General features: G+C 41.9%; 2 protein-coding genes across 7 annotated transcripts in view; one reads left to right on the top strand and one right to left on the bottom strand.

Annotated features, from left to right (window-relative positions):
* Positions 1 to 5,979: 5,979 nt before the first annotated feature.
* C2CD4A (C2 calcium dependent domain containing 4A) lies at positions 5,980 to 10,033 on the bottom strand. 2 transcript variants are annotated; one of them, XM_063638943.1, is made up of 3 exons: positions 9,801 to 10,033; positions 8,203 to 9,306; positions 5,980 to 6,576 (listed from the first exon to the last, which is right to left on the bottom strand). In XM_063638943.1, exons 2-3 carry the CDS (start codon positions 9,275 to 9,277, stop codon positions 6,254 to 6,256), a joined length of 1,398 nt encoding a protein of 465 aa, XP_063495013.1. In that variant the 5' UTR covers positions 9,278 to 9,306; positions 9,801 to 10,033; the 3' UTR covers positions 5,980 to 6,253. The 2 variants fall into 2 exon arrangements, with proteins under 2 accessions (XP_063495013.1, XP_055134256.1); XM_055278281.2 differs by lacking the exon at positions 5,980 to 6,576 and having other exon boundaries at positions 8,081 to 9,306; positions 9,801 to 10,029.
* A 6,401-nt stretch (positions 10,034 to 16,434) lies between these two features.
* Positions 16,435 to 20,332, top strand: part of VPS13C (vacuolar protein sorting 13 homolog C) — a 194,336-nt gene continuing 190,438 nt past the window's right edge. For 2 of the 5 annotated variants that reach the window (XM_055278276.2, XM_055278278.2), the window contains exon 1: positions 16,446 to 16,621. In XM_055278276.2, coding sequence (XP_055134251.2) covers positions 16,522 to 16,621 — 100 coding nt within the window. In that variant the 5' untranslated portion in view covers positions 16,446 to 16,521. Of the gene's footprint in view, positions 16,622 to 20,332 lie in introns of all 5 variants that reach the window. The other 3 variants (XM_055278277.2, XM_063638846.1, XM_055278275.2) reach the window with 2 other exon arrangements.

Below are 20,332 nucleotides of genomic sequence, written 5' to 3' on the forward strand. Positions count from 1 at the left end.
ACCCCATCTCCACTAAAAATACAAAAATTAGCCAGGTGTGGTGGTGGGCGCCTGTAATCCCAGGTGCTCGGGAGGCTGAGGCAGTAGAATCGCTTGAACCTGGGATGCCGAGGTTGCAGTGGGCTGAGATCGCACCACTGCACTCCAGCCTGGGTGACAGAGCGAGACTCCATCTCAAAAATAAATAAATAAATAAATAAATAAATAAATAAAAATAAATGTTGAGACATTTCTCATTTTCTGATTCCCTCTTTTAAGACTCCTTGTCTATAGTACTATTTGTAACACTTACTTTGGCACCACATATATTTCTCAAATGACTCATATAACTAGTCTACTAACTCTCTTTGCTATAAGATTCTGGCTTTAAGATCAGCATCCATTGTATATGCTAGAAGCTTGGAGAGAAATCTAGTAACATCATCTATTATGAAGCAAAAAGTAGAGCTAATATTTATTGAGTGGTTCTAAATATTAGCCACTGTGCTGAGGACTTCTAATGTATTATCTCCTTAAATCTTTACAAAAATTTCACGTGGTAGGTAATATTTATTACTCTTCTTTACTAATGAAGAAATGGCATTTAGAAAGGCTAATTCATATGACCAAGAGACACAGTTAATAAATGACAGCTGAGATCTGTAACCCACATTCCTCTGATTTTGAATTTAAACTCTGCTTAAGAAATGAATTTGTTATTGACAATGATGCTTGTAGAGTTGCTACAGAGTGCCCAGGGCCCACAATCCAATGCCAGATTTGTAGGTGGAGTGGTGCCTTTGACTCATGACTGTTAGAAACTGGCTCTGCAGCCGTATTCTAGCTCTGATGTCACTACATGGCTCATATTTCCGCTCCACCAACTGCAGGATAATAAAGAAAGGAAAGGAGGGATTCTCGGCTCCTTGACAAAAGTGAACTTTATCAATCTACCTAAAAGAAAAGCAAGAGAGTGTCTAAGCCCCATCTCTAGTCAGACTTTTCTCAGATTATGTAATTGTCATCTCCTTTAATTGACTCTCACAAAATTTGATCCTGATGTATGATAGATCTCTTTTGTCTGTATTGGTTTTTTTTTTGTTTGTTTTTCTTTTCTTTTTTTTTTTTTTGGCAGAGTCTCGCTCTGTCACACAGGCTGGAGTGCAGTGGTGTGATCTTGGCTCACTGCTACCTCCGCCTCCTGGGTTCAAGTGATTTTCCTGCCTCAGCCTCCTGAGTAGCTGGGACTGCAGACGCACGCACGCCACAATGCCCGGGAAATTTTTGTGTTTTTAGTAGAGACAGGGTTTCACCATGTTGGCCAGACTGGTCTCAATCTCCTGACCTCGTGATCCATCTGCCTTGGCCTCCCAAAGTGCTGGGATTACAGATGTGAGGCACCACTCCTGGCCTATCTGTATTGGTTTTAAATGGCTAAATTAATGACTTTTGGAAAGAAACACAGTAACTCTTACTGAACACTAAAGCTATGGAATCATCGCTGAATATTTAAAAATCTTGATGTTCCAGGTTTCTTTAATGGACCCGCATATTTTCTGAATATCTTATACCAAGATAATGATGATTACATTACATCGAAATTCGAATGTACAGTTTCTATTGAATGCAGACCGCTTGCTTACCATTGTGAAGTGAAAAAATAGTTAAGTAGAAAAATTTTAAGTTGGGGACCATCTGTATATATTTCCTTCAAAAGTTCCTTATTGTGCAAGTGTTGGTGAGGGTGTTGAGCAACCAGAACTCTTACACCTTGTTTGTAAGAAAGTAAAATGATACAACCACTTTGGAAAAGAGTGTGTCAGTTTCTTAGAAAGTTAAATATACAGCCACCATATAATGATCCAGCTGTTCCACTGTAGGTATTTACCCAAGAGAAATGAAATCATACATCCATGCAAAGTCTTGTACATGAATTTTTGTAGCAGTTTTATTCATAAAAGCTTGAAATTGGACTTAATCTAAATATCTATTAGGAAAATGGGTACTGATTCTGGAAGTCTAACTTCCCGAATGGGGTCAGCCTCCCTTTAAGCTTATCTTATAATGAACTCCACCATATAAAGAGCTTGAAAGTTGTCATTCCCATTCTTACAATAGGAAAAAAAAGAATGAGCAAACTAAAAATTCATAATTTTTCTTAGACCCATCAGAGATTTGATGTAGCAAGGCAAACCACCACCCTGAAGTCTGGAGCAACAGGCTGACATGGAGAGTCAAGCCAAGATCAGCTTACCTGGAGCAGAAGCTACTGGAGCCATAAACTGATGGGAATACTAAATGGTTATTTTGACAAGTTCCTGGAGGCTGAGTATGGACTAATGTGAGCCTGAGATACTCCTGGGATCCACAGTCTTGGGGCTGGGGGAAGGGTGCTGTAGGTGGCACACTTTCATGGATTATTCCCAGAAGCCCCACCAGGTTCTCATGGTGAAGAGCTAAGAGAAAACTTAGCAGTAATCATTTTGAAATATGCTCAAAGCATTTTTCCATAACAAAAATCTACTCTTCTTGAGAAAAGGACTTTACCAGAGTCTTATGAGCTTAGGAGAGGGGCAATTCCTCAACTTGAGCCCTGCTATCCTTCCCATCTCACCTGGAGAAAAAAGGCTAAGAAACATTTGTGACGGTCTCAACCAAGGGACAATGGTCCACTAGTAGACTGAGATTTAATCATAGAGTTATAGACTGCTTTCCCTTCCCAACATTTACCACCATATCAACAGGGGTCAGGACATCAGTGGATAACAGCTGAAAGAGTTTCAAGGCAGATACTTTATGTAAGAAGGTGCTCTTAGGGATACTCAAGATAGCAGAGGAGATAAAAACATGGACATTAAGGGAAACTGGCCGCAGATACTTACAGCTATAGCAAAGAGCAACCACAGCATAACTCCTCCAGATAAACATAAAGCCTCACACTATTTACCTCGGTTCCTAGTATCTGATTATTCATGTCCAGCTTTCAATAAGGCACACTAGGAGACAAGATAAAAACAATCTGAAGAGACAAAGCAAGAGAACCAGACTCAGATATGACACAGGTTTTAGAACTGTCAGACCAGGAATTTAAAATAACTATAATTAATACGTTGAGGGCTAGAATGGGAAAAGCAGACAACATGCAAGAACATGTGGGCAATGTAAACAGAGAGAGGAAAACCTTAAAAACGAATCAAAAGGACATGTTGAAAATTTAAAATGCCTTCATTAATAGATTGGGCATGGCCAAGGAAATAACCAATGAACTTGCAGACATGTCCATAGAAATTTCCCAAACTACAATGCAAAGAGAAAAAAAAAAAGAGCAGAATATCCAAGACTGTGTGATGATTCCAAAAGATGTAACATATGAGTGATTGAGAGGAAAAGAAAGAGAGAATGAAGCAAATGAAGTAAAAATGGATGAAAGTTTTTCCAAATGAATGACAGACACCAAAGAACAGGTAAATTAAATAAATTACAATGTGTTAAGGAAAAGGGAGGGAGGAATTGGGAATACCCTATTATAATATAGCTACCTGCCCATGAAGCAGTATAGTGCAGGGGTACCCAATCTTTTGACATGGGCCATATTAGAAGAAAAATTGTCTTGGGTCCCACATAAAATATACTAACAATAGCTGATGAGCTAAAAAAATAAGCAAAAAAAAAATCTTATAATGTTTTAAGAAAGTTTACAGATTTGTGTTGGGCCGTATTCAAAGCCATCCTGGGCCGCATGCCATCCACGGACTGCAGATTGGACAAGCTTGGTATAGCGTTAGTTGAAAGGGATTTAGATTACTTGCAAATGCATAATGCGAACACTAGGGCAACCACTAAAGAAATTTTAAAAAGAACTATGATTGATATGCTAAGAAAGAAGATAAAGTAAAATCCTATGAAATGTTCAATTAAAACCAGAGAAATCAGAAGAAGAGGAGAAGGGAAAAAAAGAAACAAATAATGAGTGCAAGGAAAACAGTTACAAATAAAGGGATAAAATAATTGGGGTTTAGACATTCGACAGCCATCCATTCAGCAATATAAAGAATGAACTATTGATATAGGCAACAACATGGATATATCTCAATAATGCTGAGTGAAAGGAGCCAGATTCCCCCAAAAAGAATATATACTTAATTTTTCCATGTATATAAAATTCTAAAAAATTTGAACTAATCTACAGTAATAGAAAGCAGAATCAGTAGGGCCATGGAGAATTCTTAGCTAAGAATTCTATTATGGGCCTATAACGTCTATGACATTAATTTGATGGGATTTTGCTACGTGCATTTACAGAATAGTAAAACTTGGGTTTCAAAACACCATGGGCTGTCATGCATCTGTTTTATCTGTGAACTCAAAAGCCTGGAGGCAGAACAGTTTCTTGCATGCCATGGTTAAACTAAGTGCTGGGGATGGCTATGGGGAGAACGTGAATTGTTGAGGTGTGTATAAAAGAAAATCAGATTCAAAGAAATTATCATCTGGGAATATTTGATCCAAACTGAAGCTAGTATTTTAGGTTAGAATACATTATCTTTGTAAAACCAGCTGACAATGCAGTGTTAAAATTTTGACTTAACTGGTGCTATTTAAACTGGTATATTCTGTTTATTGTGTAGGGCTTTTCTTTGAATATGTTCAAAGAAAAGATATTTAAACCACAAAGAGGCAAGATCATGCCATATCATTTATGGAGAAGATGTGAGTACTAAAGCTTGATGAGAAGAAACATGAGAAATATTAAAAGCAGTTTTCTGTAACCAACATGTTGTTGCCACACACTCCCAACTTCATTATTACTGGAAAAAGTTTTCCTCTATTTAAATCTAAAATATTTTTAGCACCTTGTGCTCTCAGATAGGTGTATTAAATTACTTTGCAATGTGAATCTTCACTACAATATAATATTAGCAAAGGTCTTCAAGAAAATAGGGTCCTGGCATTAGATTGACCTTTAGTTGAAATGGTCTAATATCTAATAATAGGGGTAGAGTCAATTGACAAAACACTTGAGGGATCCACTAGAGGGCAGTAAAGTCTAAATGAAATTTAAATTTGCCCCGGAAAGGCTAATGTTATCCCAAACATTTGTATTGCAAATAAGATTTCTTGAATGCAAACATTAGATTAGATTAGTGATGTACAGTGTTTCTCTTTTCCTGGAATTAGTAGTCAAAGGGCCATTAGATTGAAGAGCAAAATGAAAATCAAATTGGTTCTAGTCTCAGCCCTGTGTGATTTGGGGCAACCTAAAATTTGCTTCTCTGGTCCACTCCTATGATATAGATTTCCACAAAATGATTATTTTTAAATATTTACTTATTTACTTGTTTATTTATTTATTTTTTGAGACACTTTCGCTTTGTTGTCCAGGCTGGGGTGCAGTGGCATGATCTTGGCTCACTGCAACCTCCACCTCCTGGGTTCAAGCAATTCTCCTGCTTCAGCCTCCCGAGTAGCTGGGATTACAGGTGTGCACCACCACGTCTGAGTAATTGTTTTGCATTTTTAATAGAGATGGGGTTTCACTATGTTGGTCAGGCTGGTCTCAAACTCCTGACCTTGTGATCTGCCTGCCTTGGCCTCCCAAAGTGCTGGGATTACAGGCATGAGCCACTGCACCCAGCACAAAATGATTATTAAAGTTCTTTTCAACTCTAAAATTTTATGATTTTATCATTTATGATTCTATCTCAGCCCCTTTAAAACCTTTTTGATTAGACTCTTGGATTATTTGATCAACCATAACTTGCCATTAATGGAGATTCTGTTTGGAAATCACCACCACTATTTCATAAAAAATTTAGATCCCTCAAATGCACTGATTTACTTTCACGAAAAAAATCTACTTAATAAAATGACATGTATATACTCTAGTAACAATAGTTATTGCAACATCTTCTGGAATAAAAACTTGGGCTATTTAAACTATCAATGCCATTTTTTATTTTAAAAACAGAAAAATTAAAACCCACAATTATACGTAGCCAATTTGTTTTCACTCTCCATTTATTTTCCTTTTAAAATGCTACATTTGTGAACTCATTAGTAGTTACCCTACCAAAATTTCAAAATAATGAAGAAAGTTATACATAAAAAATGAAAGTTGGCTTGAGGGCCAAGGAAATATTGACTGATTAGATAGAAGAGCACATGATAGATCTGAATTACTGTATGTTGTCATTCATTTGGTCAACAACTGCAAGCTTCTGGATGTGGCTGATTTTGATAGAGTCATAGAATTCACAGTATTCTTCACATTTGTTCATGGGTCATCATAAATACACATCACAATAACCCTAATTTGTGACTGAAACAGAAACTCTTTTCTTTTTTTCTTCGAATTTTGTATAATACTTATTTTATCAAACTCTTTTCTAAATAGCATTTTTAATGAACATGAATGGATAAAACTGTGAACAATTTTAATAAAAGTAGAAACTGGTCGGGCATGGTGGCTCACTCCTATAATTCCAGCACTTTGAGAAGCCAAGGTGGGATGATAGCTTGCGTCAGGAGGTAGAGGCTGCAGTGAGCTGTGATCGCACCACTGCACTCCAGCCTGGGTGACAGAGTGAGGCCTTGTTTCTAAAAGATAAAATGAAATAAAGCAGAAACCATTTCTGAATCCAGATTGATAATGGAGTCATATTTAACACCATCCTATATATTTAAATATTTTCAATTTTTTAACCCTCATTTAGGATGCATTTTCCTATTTGCATAAAAAAAAGAAAAAAAATGCCCTGCTGGCAGTGAATTCAAGGGATGAGGGAAAATCGTCCTCTAAAACAGGATTGTTAAATCTGGAATTATTATCAGAAACCAGAGGTAAAACCATGCTATGTGTACACTCTCCACCGCCTGTTACAACAAGGCTGGCACCCATTTCTATGATTCTGAGGCCAATTAGCTTCCTCCTCAGAGCTTTAGACCCATCAGCTCATCTCAATGCCTGAAGTTATTAGCATGAGATAATAAATTATTCATTTCAACCAATTTGCTTTTTCACCAAAAGCAGGATGAGGAATACAAGTAGACATGAACTTCAGAGTCAACAGTTTCAGAGAGAAATTGCACAATTCTCGCAACTTTAATAGCGGGCCCTTTAGACACTGTGGTATTACCTACATAAGAGTAATGAGTGAAATACTGATTGTCTAGGTTCAAATTCTGACTCTGCTCTTTATTCTGTGCCTCAATATCCTCATCTGCAAAATGGGCATAGCAGTGCCTCCTTTTGGGGATTAAAACATAAACAAATTAACACTTGTAAAACTATTTATTATTATTATTATTATTATTATTATTATTATTATTATTTGCAGACAGGGTGTCACTCCGGTTGCCCAGGTTGGAGTGCAGTGGCACGATCTCGGCTCACTGCAGCCTTGACCTCCCAGGCTCAGGTGATCTTGCGCCTCAGCCCCAGAGTAGCTGGAACTACAGGTGCGTGCCACCACGTCCGGCTAAATTTTGTATTTTTTATGGAGACGCGGTCTTGCCATGTTGCCCAGCCTGGTCTCAAAGTCCTGGGCTCAAGCGATCTGCCTGCCTCGGCCTCCCAAAGTGCCAGGATTACAGGCGTGAGCCGCCACACCTAGCCTATTATAACTATTATTTAAGCTTAGAACATTAAAATGGTTTCATTTTCTCCAATGCTTTTCCAGTAAGATATAGCTAGGAGTACAGACTGGAGTTGCAACTAATAACTCACTATTGATCTTGGAAAAGTCACTTCAGCCTCTATTGCCCTCATTTTCTTATCCGGGGTCTTAAACAAAATGCTTCAAAAGTAAATGCTCCAAGATGGTCTCGATGCATGTTGTGGAAAGCACCAATTTTAAAACGAGGTGATTGGAGCAAATAGATCGCCAAGACACTTTCTAGTTCTAACACTTCATGTGATTCATTATTTCCCAGGCGTGTGTGGTACATATGGTATGCAAATGGCTGTCTATATTGGGAAACACTGTAGAACTATTCCATTTGCTGAAAAGAATTCTGGAGGTATCTATGGAAAATATCATATCTTTTACTGGGATAGTTAATCTAGAATATCTCTGCCAGTGTTGGACTGAAACAGGCCTGATAACAACCAATACACGTTTATTTTGTACCACGCGGCTGTCAGTGTCCGGAGTCCCCCGGGCAGAGCGCCGCGGGGAGGGCTGGGCCCTCAGACCAGCAGGAGGGCGCCCAGGGACAGCTCACCCTGGCCCAGCAGGCGGCCCCGCTCCCGGCCGCGGCCCTCGTCCCGGGCCTTGACTCGAACGGCCAGGCGGCGCACCTCGTCCTCCGAGAGGCCGTCGAAGCAGAAGTCCTGGTCAAAGGAGGCCTTGCGGCTGCGCCCCACCACAGCGCTGCATTGCCGACGCGCGGTGCCCGGCGGCCGCAGGACGAGGCTGAGGCGACAGCTGACGGCTCGGGGCCCGGGGGCGCCTCCGGCCGGGCTCTCGGCGCGGAGCAGCCGGAGGCGGAGGCGCCCGGTTCCCGGACAGTACTCGGCGGCCAGGCGCAGGGCGTCGCCGGCGCGGCCCAGAGCCACGGTGCCCTCGGCCTCCAGGCGCTCGGGAAACGGGACCCGGGACGACGGCGGGCTCGAGGAGGGGGCCCGGGCCGGGGACTGGGAGCCCACGCGGCGCTCCTCGTCCTCGTTCCCGCTGGAGACGGAGCGGACGCGGGCCAGGCGGCGACTCCTCCCGGCCCGCAGGGCGCGGCTCAGCAGCCCGTCGGGGACACGCAGGAGGCGGCAGCCGCGAGGCCGCCGGGCGAGCGCGTCCTGGGGCGGGCGGGGACAGCCGGGGGCCGCGGGGGTGGCCGGGCCGGGAGCTCGCGGGACGCGCAGGGTCCCCAGGAGGGCGTCCGGGCCGCCGCCACCGCCGTAGGTGTGGGCCCGGGGCCGGGGCGCGGGCGGGCCACCGAGCAGGAGCGACTCCTTGCGGCGCGTGTGCGGGCTCTCGAGCAGCGCGCAGAAGCCATAGGCGGTGCGCACACGGGGCAGGTGCGGCAGTGACAGCGCGGCCTGCGAGCGCGGGTCCCAGTCCGTGCGGCCGGCGCCCTCGTCCGTCCCTGCTTCTTCGACCCAAGAATTCCGGAGTGCAGCCAAGGCCAGGCGGGGCATGAGCCGCGGCGGGATGCAGAACTCGGGGATGCGGTCCGGAGTGAGCACATTTGCGCACGCGGCGGTGGTGCGAGACTTGGCTCCACGGGCCCGACCCGGGAGAAGCCAGTCTCCGCTCCGCCGAAGGCACTCAGGACCCAAGCGGAGTCTCTCCAGGCACCACATCTGGCCACCCTCTGCTGGAGCTTGTCTACCTGCAACGCAGAAAGGCACAAGGATCGTCAGAGCGAGCCCCGCAAGGTGCAGTAATTCCTGTCCCTTTTCTCTTATTAATACTTTTGGGGTGTTTCTTCCTGCCTTTCCCGAAACAAGGCAAACTGCTCTTGCTTGCCGCTATTGCAAACTATTTTTCATGAGCGAAAAACAATTGTTTTTCTCTTGTTCTATCTCAACTCTGTTGTAATACACACTTCGGAGCTTTTTTAAATCCCTCTCCGCCCTCGCTGGCCTAAGGCAGAGACTCACAAAATGCTGGATTGTAGCTTCAGTCGCTCTGTTCTTTGTGCCAACGATTGCCTTGCAATCGTTTCCTGACTCTTTGGACTATAGCAGTCTAGTCCTCAGCTAGAATCAAAATAATTGTTATTCCTTCCAGGGAACTGTGGCTTGTTCTCCCTTTGCAGAGGCAAAGAGCCTCAGACGAATCCCCCAGGGAATTAAACAAGCCGTTGGGTCCCTCCCAAAATACCTGGAGTCCTGCGTCAGATGGGTCTCTGCACCCTTCTGCCTGGGACACCGACCAGGAGAGGCGCTTAGCCGCTGGGAAATTCAAAGCGCGCGCGGCGGGGTTCAGCACCAGTGTTCAAGGACTGCCAGCCTGAGCTTTTATACCTGCCGCTGGGAGCGCTTGCCAGTGGGCCGAGCAGAGGGGCGCTGCCTGGTAACCTGACGCCAGGCCCTTCCCTTTCCCTCTGCCACGTGGCTGGATTTGCCGAGCAAGGTCTGGAGACCCAGTTCTTTCTGTCTCCGGCTTCGGGTGGAGGTGTTTTCCTCGGAAACCCCGAACAAGTTTCTGTTTCCTCACATGCAAAATGGTATTAAGTCTCTACTATACCGCAGAGTCATTGTGAGGATCAATGGCCCTAAAGAATGTGAGCACGTAGAAGTACTCTACATTCACCATTAAAATGAAGACAAGTCCGGTTTGTCTTATTTTTTCCTAATACCCTTCCCCAAATCCAGCTTCCCAGTTGCCCAGCTTTCGAAGTTCTTTATTTGCTTTCCGGTTTTCAGTTCTGATTTTAGATGTTCTTTTCTGATTATAAACCCCTCTGGGTTAGGGGGAACATTTCATGTCTTGATCAGGGTGGAGTTACAGAGGTGTATCCATATGTAAAAAAAATCAACTAGTGTACACTTAAGATTAGAGTACTTTATTGTATGTTATACATCAATTTAAAAAATCACAATCTACTTCTTAAGCCATGTGTGCTGATTTTTTATCGGGAAATGTACACTTGCATGCATCTGGAGAGTTGGAATCATCCTTTGGAGGCGCCCTGACTACATCTGGCCTTTCTAGGCTGTGCCCACCAGAGAGACCCTTTTCCTTCCTTTTGAAAACTAACCTGTGTTCATTTTGTAAGAGAGTTGCTTCCAGTTAGCTCAGGCTGAAAGAGATCTGAGGCATTTTGTTCAGCGTTCAGGCAGACATTTCTGCCTAAGATACTGCCTTGCAAATTATTCACTTATTTAAATAATGTTTAATGAATTAAATTGAATTCATGCAAAAATGATTTCAGGATAGGGCATGTGCATTTTGTTTCCAGGACACACAGGCACTGTGCTAGATGACTTACATAGTCTGTAGAACTGTCACAGAAACTCTGCATATTCAGATCATCCTTATTTTATAGATGAAAACTGAGTTTCAGAGGTCAAGTATCTTATCCAAGTCACATAATGATGGGAAATGGAGGAAATCATACCTACTAATGGGTATAAATGAGCTGTTTGGGGAAATAATAATGTAAAATATTTTGCACCATGTAATGTGGTGCTAAATACATAGAACTGATATTAATAAAGATAGGAGGAAAGTTGTAAAGTATAGTGGTTAAGAAAATTGGGTCTGAAATCGGATCTACTGTTAATGCCAGAATGGTGGCTATGTGACCTTGAGCAAGTTACTTAACCTTTCTAAGCCACAGTATCAAATTTAAAATTCATAATAGTGTCAACCTATAGGGTTATCATGAGTATAAAGTAAGATAATGAATATGAAGAGTTTAGCATAGGGCCTGACATACACAATGGCAGATATAATATTATTATTACAGAAGAGAGCAAATGCTCATTAGTTCATTCATTCAAAGCAATATGTACTAAATGTTTTTTAGGTTCCAGCCACCATGCTAGGCAAGTGGATACAGGTTGGCTGTACAAGATCATATCAGCTATGTAAATCCATAAATGATGGAATAAAATGATGAGGATAAGCTATTTGAATTCCATCTGGGTGAGGCAGGCGTGAGAAGAGACTACCGAACATTATTTATTTATTTATTTTTAAGACAGGGTCTCACTCTCTTGCCCAGGCTGGAGTGCAGTGGTACAATCTTGGCTCACTGCAACTTCTGCTTTCCAGGCTCAAGCAAATCCTCCAACCTCGGCCTCCCAAGTAGCTGAGACTACAGGCCTGAGCCACCAGGCCCGACTAACTTTTTTTTGTTTTTGGAGAGATGGAGTTTCAACATGTTGACCAGGCTGGTCTTGAACTCCTGGGCTCAAAGTGATCCGCCCACCTCAGCCTCCCAAAGTGCTAGGACTATAGGTGTGAGCCACTGTACCTGGCCTGAACATTACTTATATGTTTCTAGTAGGGGGCAGGATTGGTGGGTCTCTGGATTTACTGTGTCCTTGACTAGCTACGTCTTTTTTTTTTTTTTTTTTTTTTTGAGACAGGGGCTCACTCTGATGCCCAGGCTGGAGTGCAGTGGTGCAATCATGGGCACTTCAACCTCAACTTCCCAGGCTCAGGTGATTTTCCCATGTCACCCTCCTAGGTAGCTTGGACTACAGGCATGCACCACCACCTGGCTAATTTTTATATTTTTTATAGACATGGGATTTTGCCATGTTGCCCAGGCTGGTCTCAAACTCCTGGGCTCAAGAGATCCCCCAGCCTCGGCTTCCCAAAGTGTTGGGATTACAGGTGTGAGCCACTAAGCCCAGCCTACTTCTTTGTCTTTAAATCACCTCTACTCTTTGCCAAAATCTTGGGCCAGGGCTAAATCTATGGGAAAAGTTTTATCAAATTATATACTTGAGGGCCATGTGCATGTGTTCTGACTCAGCTTTTCCTGGGAGACAAGAATGTTGTTAGCCCTGTTGAGAGCTCTTGGTTAAAGTGATTAGGAGCACAGATCAGAGTTTACAGCCTGAGAAGTTGGCTGAAAAGTTGTTAAGCAAGTTAATGAACTTGTCTGAGCTCAAGTTATAAAATGAGGGTAATAATACCGACCACATAAGATTGTTGTGGGGGTTAAAAAGATACGCATGAAAATGCTTGGTTGGCAGTTAAACACTGGCTAACAGTTATTATTATTACTATCATTATTTTATTATGAATGTTTGCTTGGGCAGGGATTAGCTGATTCATACATGGATTCCTTTAAAAATATTTTTCTCCTCAGGCAAGCAAAGCAGATCAACTTTGTTTTTTTTAATGATTCACCTTCTTTAGTAACACCTTAATAGCATTTCCTGTACATAATTTCTTGAAAATAGCAGAGATTTGCCATTGCGTGGCTGGTCCCTGTGACCCTGTTAAGCCTTATGTTTTACTTAACTTGGAAGCATGAACCAACCACCCAGTACTTGGGAGGATGGTGTAACAGGGTGCCCAGAACACACAAATCTACTCACAGGAAGACAGTGGCTATTCCAAGCTCCCAGCTGTAGCTGTGGGAACATCCAGTATTGGAGCTGGAAAACAATTCTGTAAAGTGAGCATAAATAGACCACATACCATCAAGGCCAGAGGTGCTCTAAGAGTGAAAGGAAATTAAACATTTTAAAGCATACTTACAAAAATATAGGAGGTTGAGTGTCAAGGAAAGCAAGAAGAGAGATTACAACCAATAAAACTGGTCAGTGTTCTGACTTATGCATCTTGTTCAACACAACAAGAGTATGGAGTACTGGAAAGAATACAGAGCAGGGAGTCAGGACACTTGGGTTTGGGTTTTTGCTCTGACAGTCACTAACTTGTGGAACTTTGGGCAAACCCTTAATTCTCCCTGGCACTCAGCGTCTCCATCTGCCAATTGAGGGGGCTGGATTAACAGGATGATCCTCCCTCTGGCACTAACATTCTGCAATCCACTCCTGTGCTTTCTCCTAGTTAACCTCCCTAACTTTTCCTGCAGTCCATGGTGTCATGGCTTATACTCCAGCTTTCTCCTCCATTTCCTTTCCCCCAAATTCCTTCTGCTTTTCTCCAAAAACTCTAGGGTTGGGGAATAGGGTATGGGTGGCGGTAAGTGTGAAGTTTTTTTTTTTTAGACATTTTTGAGTTAATTTTTAAGCATCCCTAACTTATACTTTTGTTTTTAACAGAAATAATATTTTGCTCATCTGTTTTTATTGTTTAGTCCCTCATTGAACTTTAGTTTTGTAATTTCCCTTGTTGTCATTCTCATTGTTCTTAAGCCAGAATGAAGGCAAGAACTGTAATTAATTAGAACGCTCATTTTCTTTAACCTCTGTATCCAAATTATTTCTGATATAATGCCATACATAAGGGTGCTAATGGTGTTTCTTGACATTAGTTATAGTTTGTTTTAAATTGGGACTGTATATTTCTGACTTGTTAAATAATGGAAGATTTGGGGCACTACTGAATGCACATAATCAATCCCTTAAAACATGCTGAAAATGGAAAATAGTAAAATTTAAAGCTTTTTATACTACATGGTAATAGAATTTTTTTGTACCAAAAATTTAGAGCCAAATTTTCCACTCTGAGATTTATTTTTTCTGTCATGAACCTTTCAAAGTAAGATCTCTGAAAATGACTAATAGCCCAGTGTTGATTAAATTGTATAATTACTGGAAGAGAAAAGGGTGGCAGTGCTCAGGGAATCAAAGGAAATTAATATCTGCTGTGTGATTTTGGGTAAGTCACTTAACATTCCCGAGCTTAATTTTTCTATAAAACGAGGATCATACTACTACCTGCATTAGTTACCTCACAGCTCTTTTGTGAGGATTACACAAAAATGCCTACCTTCGCATAATAATGACATGACGCCTTACGAAGTATAACTGAAACATAATAAAATTGAATGATGCATATGAAAGCACATTTACACATTATTCTTTCAAAATTACAAAGTTATACCATAGAACTGTAAGGAATTACTTTATTAGACAAAGCATTAGTGTTACTCACTTCTCCCAAAAGATTGTGCCTATTGCTCCACCTGCTTGACCAAGCTATGTTGCCTGTGCCATCTTTCCTATCATATTATACTGTTATTCATACATCCTTGGATTGGTTTCTTTCTTAACTTTTTATGGTACATGCCTTATCTCAACCAGAACATATATTGCTTCTTTACATTCCTCTTGGAGCATAGTCAGTGTGAATGTAAAAAGGAAGCGGGATTGTGAGGGTGTATGACTAGAAAGAATGTGAAGAAAGTTTGAAGAGAGTGTTCTAAACACTGGGAAGTTATTGGATGTTTTTGAGCAGGTGACTAACTTAAGCTCACCTGTGCTTTGGGAAAACAAGTCCGGTGTTCATGAGAATAGATTGGAGGAAGGAATAACTGGAGGCTAGGAAGTGAATTTCAAGGAGATGGATGGCATGGTCCAGAAGAAAAACACGGAGAATTTAGGAAAGATGGCAAAAGCAAAATAGACAGGTTGGGCTGTTATTTGGTTGTGGATGGTGAAGAAATCCAAAGTACTTACTGGTATTTTGTCTGTGTGACCAGCTAGGAAAAACAGATGGTTAAGGATTTATCTTCTTAAAGAAGAGTGGAGTGTGCAGGAGAGGGAGAGGAATGTGATCTTGACAGTACTAGTTAGCACTGACTGGGTCTTTCTTTGTACCTTCAATTTTATTTAATACACAACACCAATTGTGGCCATTTTGATTTTCTTTCTTCTCCAGCGGACCTTGAATTTAAGATTTTTCTTTGTGAACCTGTGCAAGCCTAGGTTGTTTAAGAAAAATACACAAATAGTTTCTCAGACGCTTCCTTGTAGCAAAGCACTTAATGCTTGTGACTACAAATAATCAGCATTTCTTAGGTTTATTTCTGTTTACTGTATCTCAACAACTTTTTGAAATATATTTTAGGAAAAAATTTCTAGTTCTCTAAAGAGGTGAATGTCAATGGGTGGTTAAATTTCACAAGGGTTGAAAGACCTTGTGGTATAAAAGCTCTGCTTTTAAGGTCGTGCTACATCAAAGACAGTTCAGCGATAGCATGGAAGAAAGTGATATATAAATAACAAGTAACTCATACTTAAAAAGGCACTACTACGTTTTGTTTTTTGTATCTGTAATGAGATAGGTAACTAGCTAGTGGCCGGTGAATTAAAAGCGAATCTTAGAGAAAGGGGAAAAGAATGCGTTTCCCACAAAACACGTATATTCAGTTCTCATTCTATGATATCTGCCATTTGATGTGGTTCTGTTCCCCTCCTCCCACGTTTAAATTATTTGTCGCGCGCCAGTGGTCCCAGCTACTCGGGAGGCTGACACAGGAGGATCTCTTGAGTCCAGGATGTCAAGTCTGTAGTGAGCTATGATCCCAACACTGCATTCCACCCTTGGCAACAGAGGGAGACCCTGTCTCGAAAAAAACAAAACAAAACAAAAACAAAATAAAAAACCAGTGTGTTTTCAAGAAGCAGAAGAGACCAAGCCCCAGGCGGAGTCGAACTCTAGCAGGACAAGAACGCGGTCGGTCCTTTCCCCCCCACCCTGATCCACAGGTGCAGGGGTGGTTGCCTAGGTGACGCTCAGCGCATACTCCAGGCCAGGCCGCTCCGGACACCGCGATGCGGCCGGAGGTCAACAGCAGGTGACGGCGGGAAAGCAGAGCGGCCACAGAGATGTCCCTGTACTCGGTAACTCTTGCCCTCCCTTGTTCTTCTCGAAGGTCCTTTTTTTCTCGTGCACGGCTGCCGAGACAGGCTCAAGCTGACTTCCCCTGCACCCCTCCGTCGGCCCCTACAGGGCCGGTGCTGCGACGCCTACAAAGCCTCGGGATCACCGCTGGGCCTCCTTAGCTACCGGCCGGGCGACGGCGCGCCTGCGCACAGGCGGGGTCACGCGCGCGGCGCGGGGGTGGGCGGGCGCCTGAGGCGCTGTCAGTCGCAGCGCTGGTCGCCGCCCTCAGCTGCGCCGGGCGGTTCCGGCTTCTCCCTCTCCTGGTGCGTCAGGCCTCACCATGGTGCTGGAGTCGGTGGTTGCGGACTTGCTGAACCGCTTCCTGGGGGACTATGTGGAGAACCTGAACAAGTCCCAGCTGAAGCTGGGCATCTGGGGCGGTAAGCGAGAGGGGCGCGGCCAGCGGGCTGCGGGCGCTGAGGGCCCAGGCGAGGGCTGCTCCGTCCGGGATTCTGCCCGGGCCCTGCTCCCTCCGCCGCCCGAGACTCCCCATCCCGGTGCAGCAGGTGCTGGATGCGGGAGCCTCTGCCGCCCGCGGACTCTCGGGGTCCCAGTCCCGACCCCGGCTGGGGAGATGCGGCGGGATCCCGCCCGCGCTGCCAAAGTTCCCACCTTTCTAGTCCCCCGAGGCCAAGCCCTGGCCCTGCTGTCCCCGCCCTGCCCGTCTCTGTGGTCCTCTCGCTGCACTCAGGGTGGCCTCTTTACGGCATAAAAGCAGCCCTTTCTAGTTCGGTACCGCGTCGAGTGAGCATGGTTGTCTGGTCATATACGCTCGAAGTGGCACTAAGAAAAAAGAAGGAGGAAATTGCATTTCGCAGTTATCTTCTATCATTTTACAGGGAGCAAGAACTGGGTTCCTTCTCTTTAGGATTACCGGGTTTGGAGAGGAATAGGCAGGAGATCTTTAAGAAAGGCGTGTGCTTAGGGATTCTTACTCTTAATGCTTTCAGCTCCTGTGAAAATGATTTCTTCCTTTAATATTTACTTTTCCGTCAATACGAAGAGGATTTTGAATTTTGTTTTGGAGCAGTAGAAATTCAAGCCTCGACCAGCATCGTCATTAATTAAGTGCCTGCTTGGTTGCATGCTCAGGAATTTATGCCAACGTTTTTATCCTGGAGATTAAGTGTATAGAAGTATTCAGTAAATAGTGTACTTAAACATACACTGTTCAACAAGCTTAATCGTTTGCATGAATTACGTGTTAAGCTTTGAGGACTTTGGGACTTCCTCACTCCACAAAAGGTTTGGGAACTTTGTCAGCTTTGGAGGAAAATTCAAATAACGACTCAGATGTATGGATCTGCTTTTAATTCAAGCAACAACAAATAGCTATAGACTTCCCCTGTGCACTAGGGTAACCACTAGCCACTGTAGCTGTGGAGCACTTGATATGAGGTTAGTGCTAATTGAGACGTGCTGTATGAATTAAAACATCGTTTTGAATAAGTATTACTCCTAATGAAGTAGGAGAAAAAATATAATACCGCAATAATTTTTATGTTGCTTATGTGTTGGAATAATATTTGAATATATTGGGTTAAATATAATATTAAAATGTATTTCCTGTGTTTTTTAGTTTTACTTTTTTTCTTTTTAAACCTGGTTTCTAAAATTTATAATTACGTATATGGAACATATGTTGGGCAATGCTGTTTATACCCTGAATTACGGAATTGCCTGGTGTTTTTTTGTTTTTTTTTGGCTTGCCTTTTTGAGACAGGGTCTTGCTCTGTTGCCAAGGCTGGAGCGCAGTGGCAAGATAGTAGCTCACTGCAGCCTCCAACTCCTGGGCTGAAGTGATCCTCCTGCCTCAGCCTCCCAAAGTGCTGGGATTACAGGTGTGAGCTATAGTGCCTGGCCAAAAGCCTGTTTTTAATAGGTGGCTGATCATTTGATTGGTTCACTGTGGTTTGCCCAACAATACAATAGTCCCTTGGTATCTATGGGAGATTGGTTTGAGTACCCCGACCATAACAAAATTGGAGGTTGCTCAAGTCCCTTAAATAAAATGGCCTAGTATTTGTATGTACCCTGTGCACATCCTTCTGTATACTTTAGGTCATCTCTGGATTACTTATAATACCTGATAAGTAAATGCTATGTAAATAGTTGTTCTGTTGTTTTTTAATTTGCATTTTTATTGCTGAATTGATATTTTTTATTTTTTCCTCCAAATATTTTTGGTCTGCAGTTAGTTCAATCCGTGGATATGGAGGGCCTACTGTACACACTTTATTTACATCCCCCCCACCACACTCAATACAATGTAAAAGAAAGGGAAGTAAAGAAAGACACATTTAAGGAATTAAATGACCAGCATTTTCTGCAGAAATCAAGTGTTTCTTCAGAATACTGGCAATATTATTTCCAGTGATTCCTTATAGTTTGTAAACATTAGAAATTTGAAAATGCGTTGGAGTAGCAAATCTGAAATCTGAATAGGCCTAGTGAATGGTGTGCTGTGTTGGACAAGCCACTTACCTTATTGGGCCTTAGTTTCTTCATCTTAATTTAAACTTTATAGAGAAAATATTCTTAAATTCTGTAAAGTTTAAATCATACTAGATAACATAATATTTTCATGTAATTACTCATATTTTAATGTTATAATATGCCATATTTACTTCAGACATTTTCTTTTTAAAAAGATAAAACGTACGGATATAGTCAAAGATTCCATTGCCATCAAATGTTACTCTCTTTTATCTTTAAAATTGGAGGTTGGACTAGGTAACATCTAAGGTGATGTCAATATTCTGTTCTTCTAATAATGGTTTTACCATGACATTGAGGAGTATACTGCTTGAAGATTTTGAAGGTTTTCACAACTGAAATTAAAAATGTCGTAATTTTATGTTATTTCCCCTTTTGTCTTTTTTTGGTGAAATCTAGAAAAGGAGACTTTCTTTCGTCTCATTTTTTAATTTTTAGAATAAGGTATTCTGCCAGTGGCCAACATTAACTTTATAATAGGCCTGAGCAAATAAACCCATTTCTTTCACATATTGTGTCCAGTGAACATCCAATCAGGGATTCTCCTAGCTTTATCAGCTCACAACTCTGCCTCTGTAAAGTTTTGCTGCCTCTTATTTTTGTGTTTGCTATAAAGAAAGCTAGAAGTCATGAGCTTTTATCGTTACTGCACAATCTGTTGTTGATGACCCTAATTTCTCAATAAAATTGGAAGGCAAGATATCTGAGTTGATTTTTCCTGTTCTTTCAAAATATTGCTAAAGAAATTTGTCTTAAACTTTTTTGGGTAAACAAATGGGAATATTAATTTAATAAAATGGCTGATATTTTATGATATCCATGATGTTGACAAGTTTTACAAAAAATTGAAAATTCTGTATAATCTTGTTTGACAACTATTTGCTTTAGCAGATAAGGTTTACAGTTCACAGGGTTTTTTGTTGTTGTTGTTGAATTTTCAAGTCTTGAGAAAGGGAAGAATTCATCTTGTAAATATTTCACATACCTGATCTTACTGTTCTTTGTAATCAATTGGTAAACTATTTTGATACATCTTAACTGGAATGTCTAGCCTAAAGCAGTGATTTTCAATGGGAGGTGACTTTGTACCCAGGGGATATTTGACAGTGTCTGAGACTTTTTTGGTTGTCACACTGAGGGAAGAGGTGTGCTATTGGCATGTAGCAGATAGACCCTGGAGTACTAAACATTCTACAACGCAGAGGACAACTTCTGCAATGAATTGTCCAGCTCAAAATGTTAGTTGAGAAGCCCTAGTCTAAGGAGAAGACTGAGATTATCTTCTGCATTTGCAAGGGATCTGCTAGGTGCTGAAAAAATTGTAGTAAGGTGTTAAAAAGGACACGGAAGAAGTAGATTACTCTTATGAAATCTGTAATTCGAGAGATAAATTGGTATCTTAAGTGACTGAAAGGTATCATGTCAATAAAAATGCATAATCTTTGCTTGGGTGATCTTTGGAAGTAGTTTTAAGAATCGAAATACTGTGTTAACATGATTTGGAAAAGATCATACTGTGCATATATTCATATATGTATATATAGGCATTCATAATGAAATTTACAATTAAAAAAGGTTGAGAGGCCAGGCACCGT

Source organism: Symphalangus syndactylus, chromosome 5 (assembly GCF_028878055.3).
Source record: "Symphalangus syndactylus isolate Jambi chromosome 5, NHGRI_mSymSyn1-v2.1_pri, whole genome shotgun sequence".
Taxonomy (NCBI): Eukaryota; Metazoa; Chordata; class Mammalia; order Primates; family Hylobatidae; genus Symphalangus; species Symphalangus syndactylus.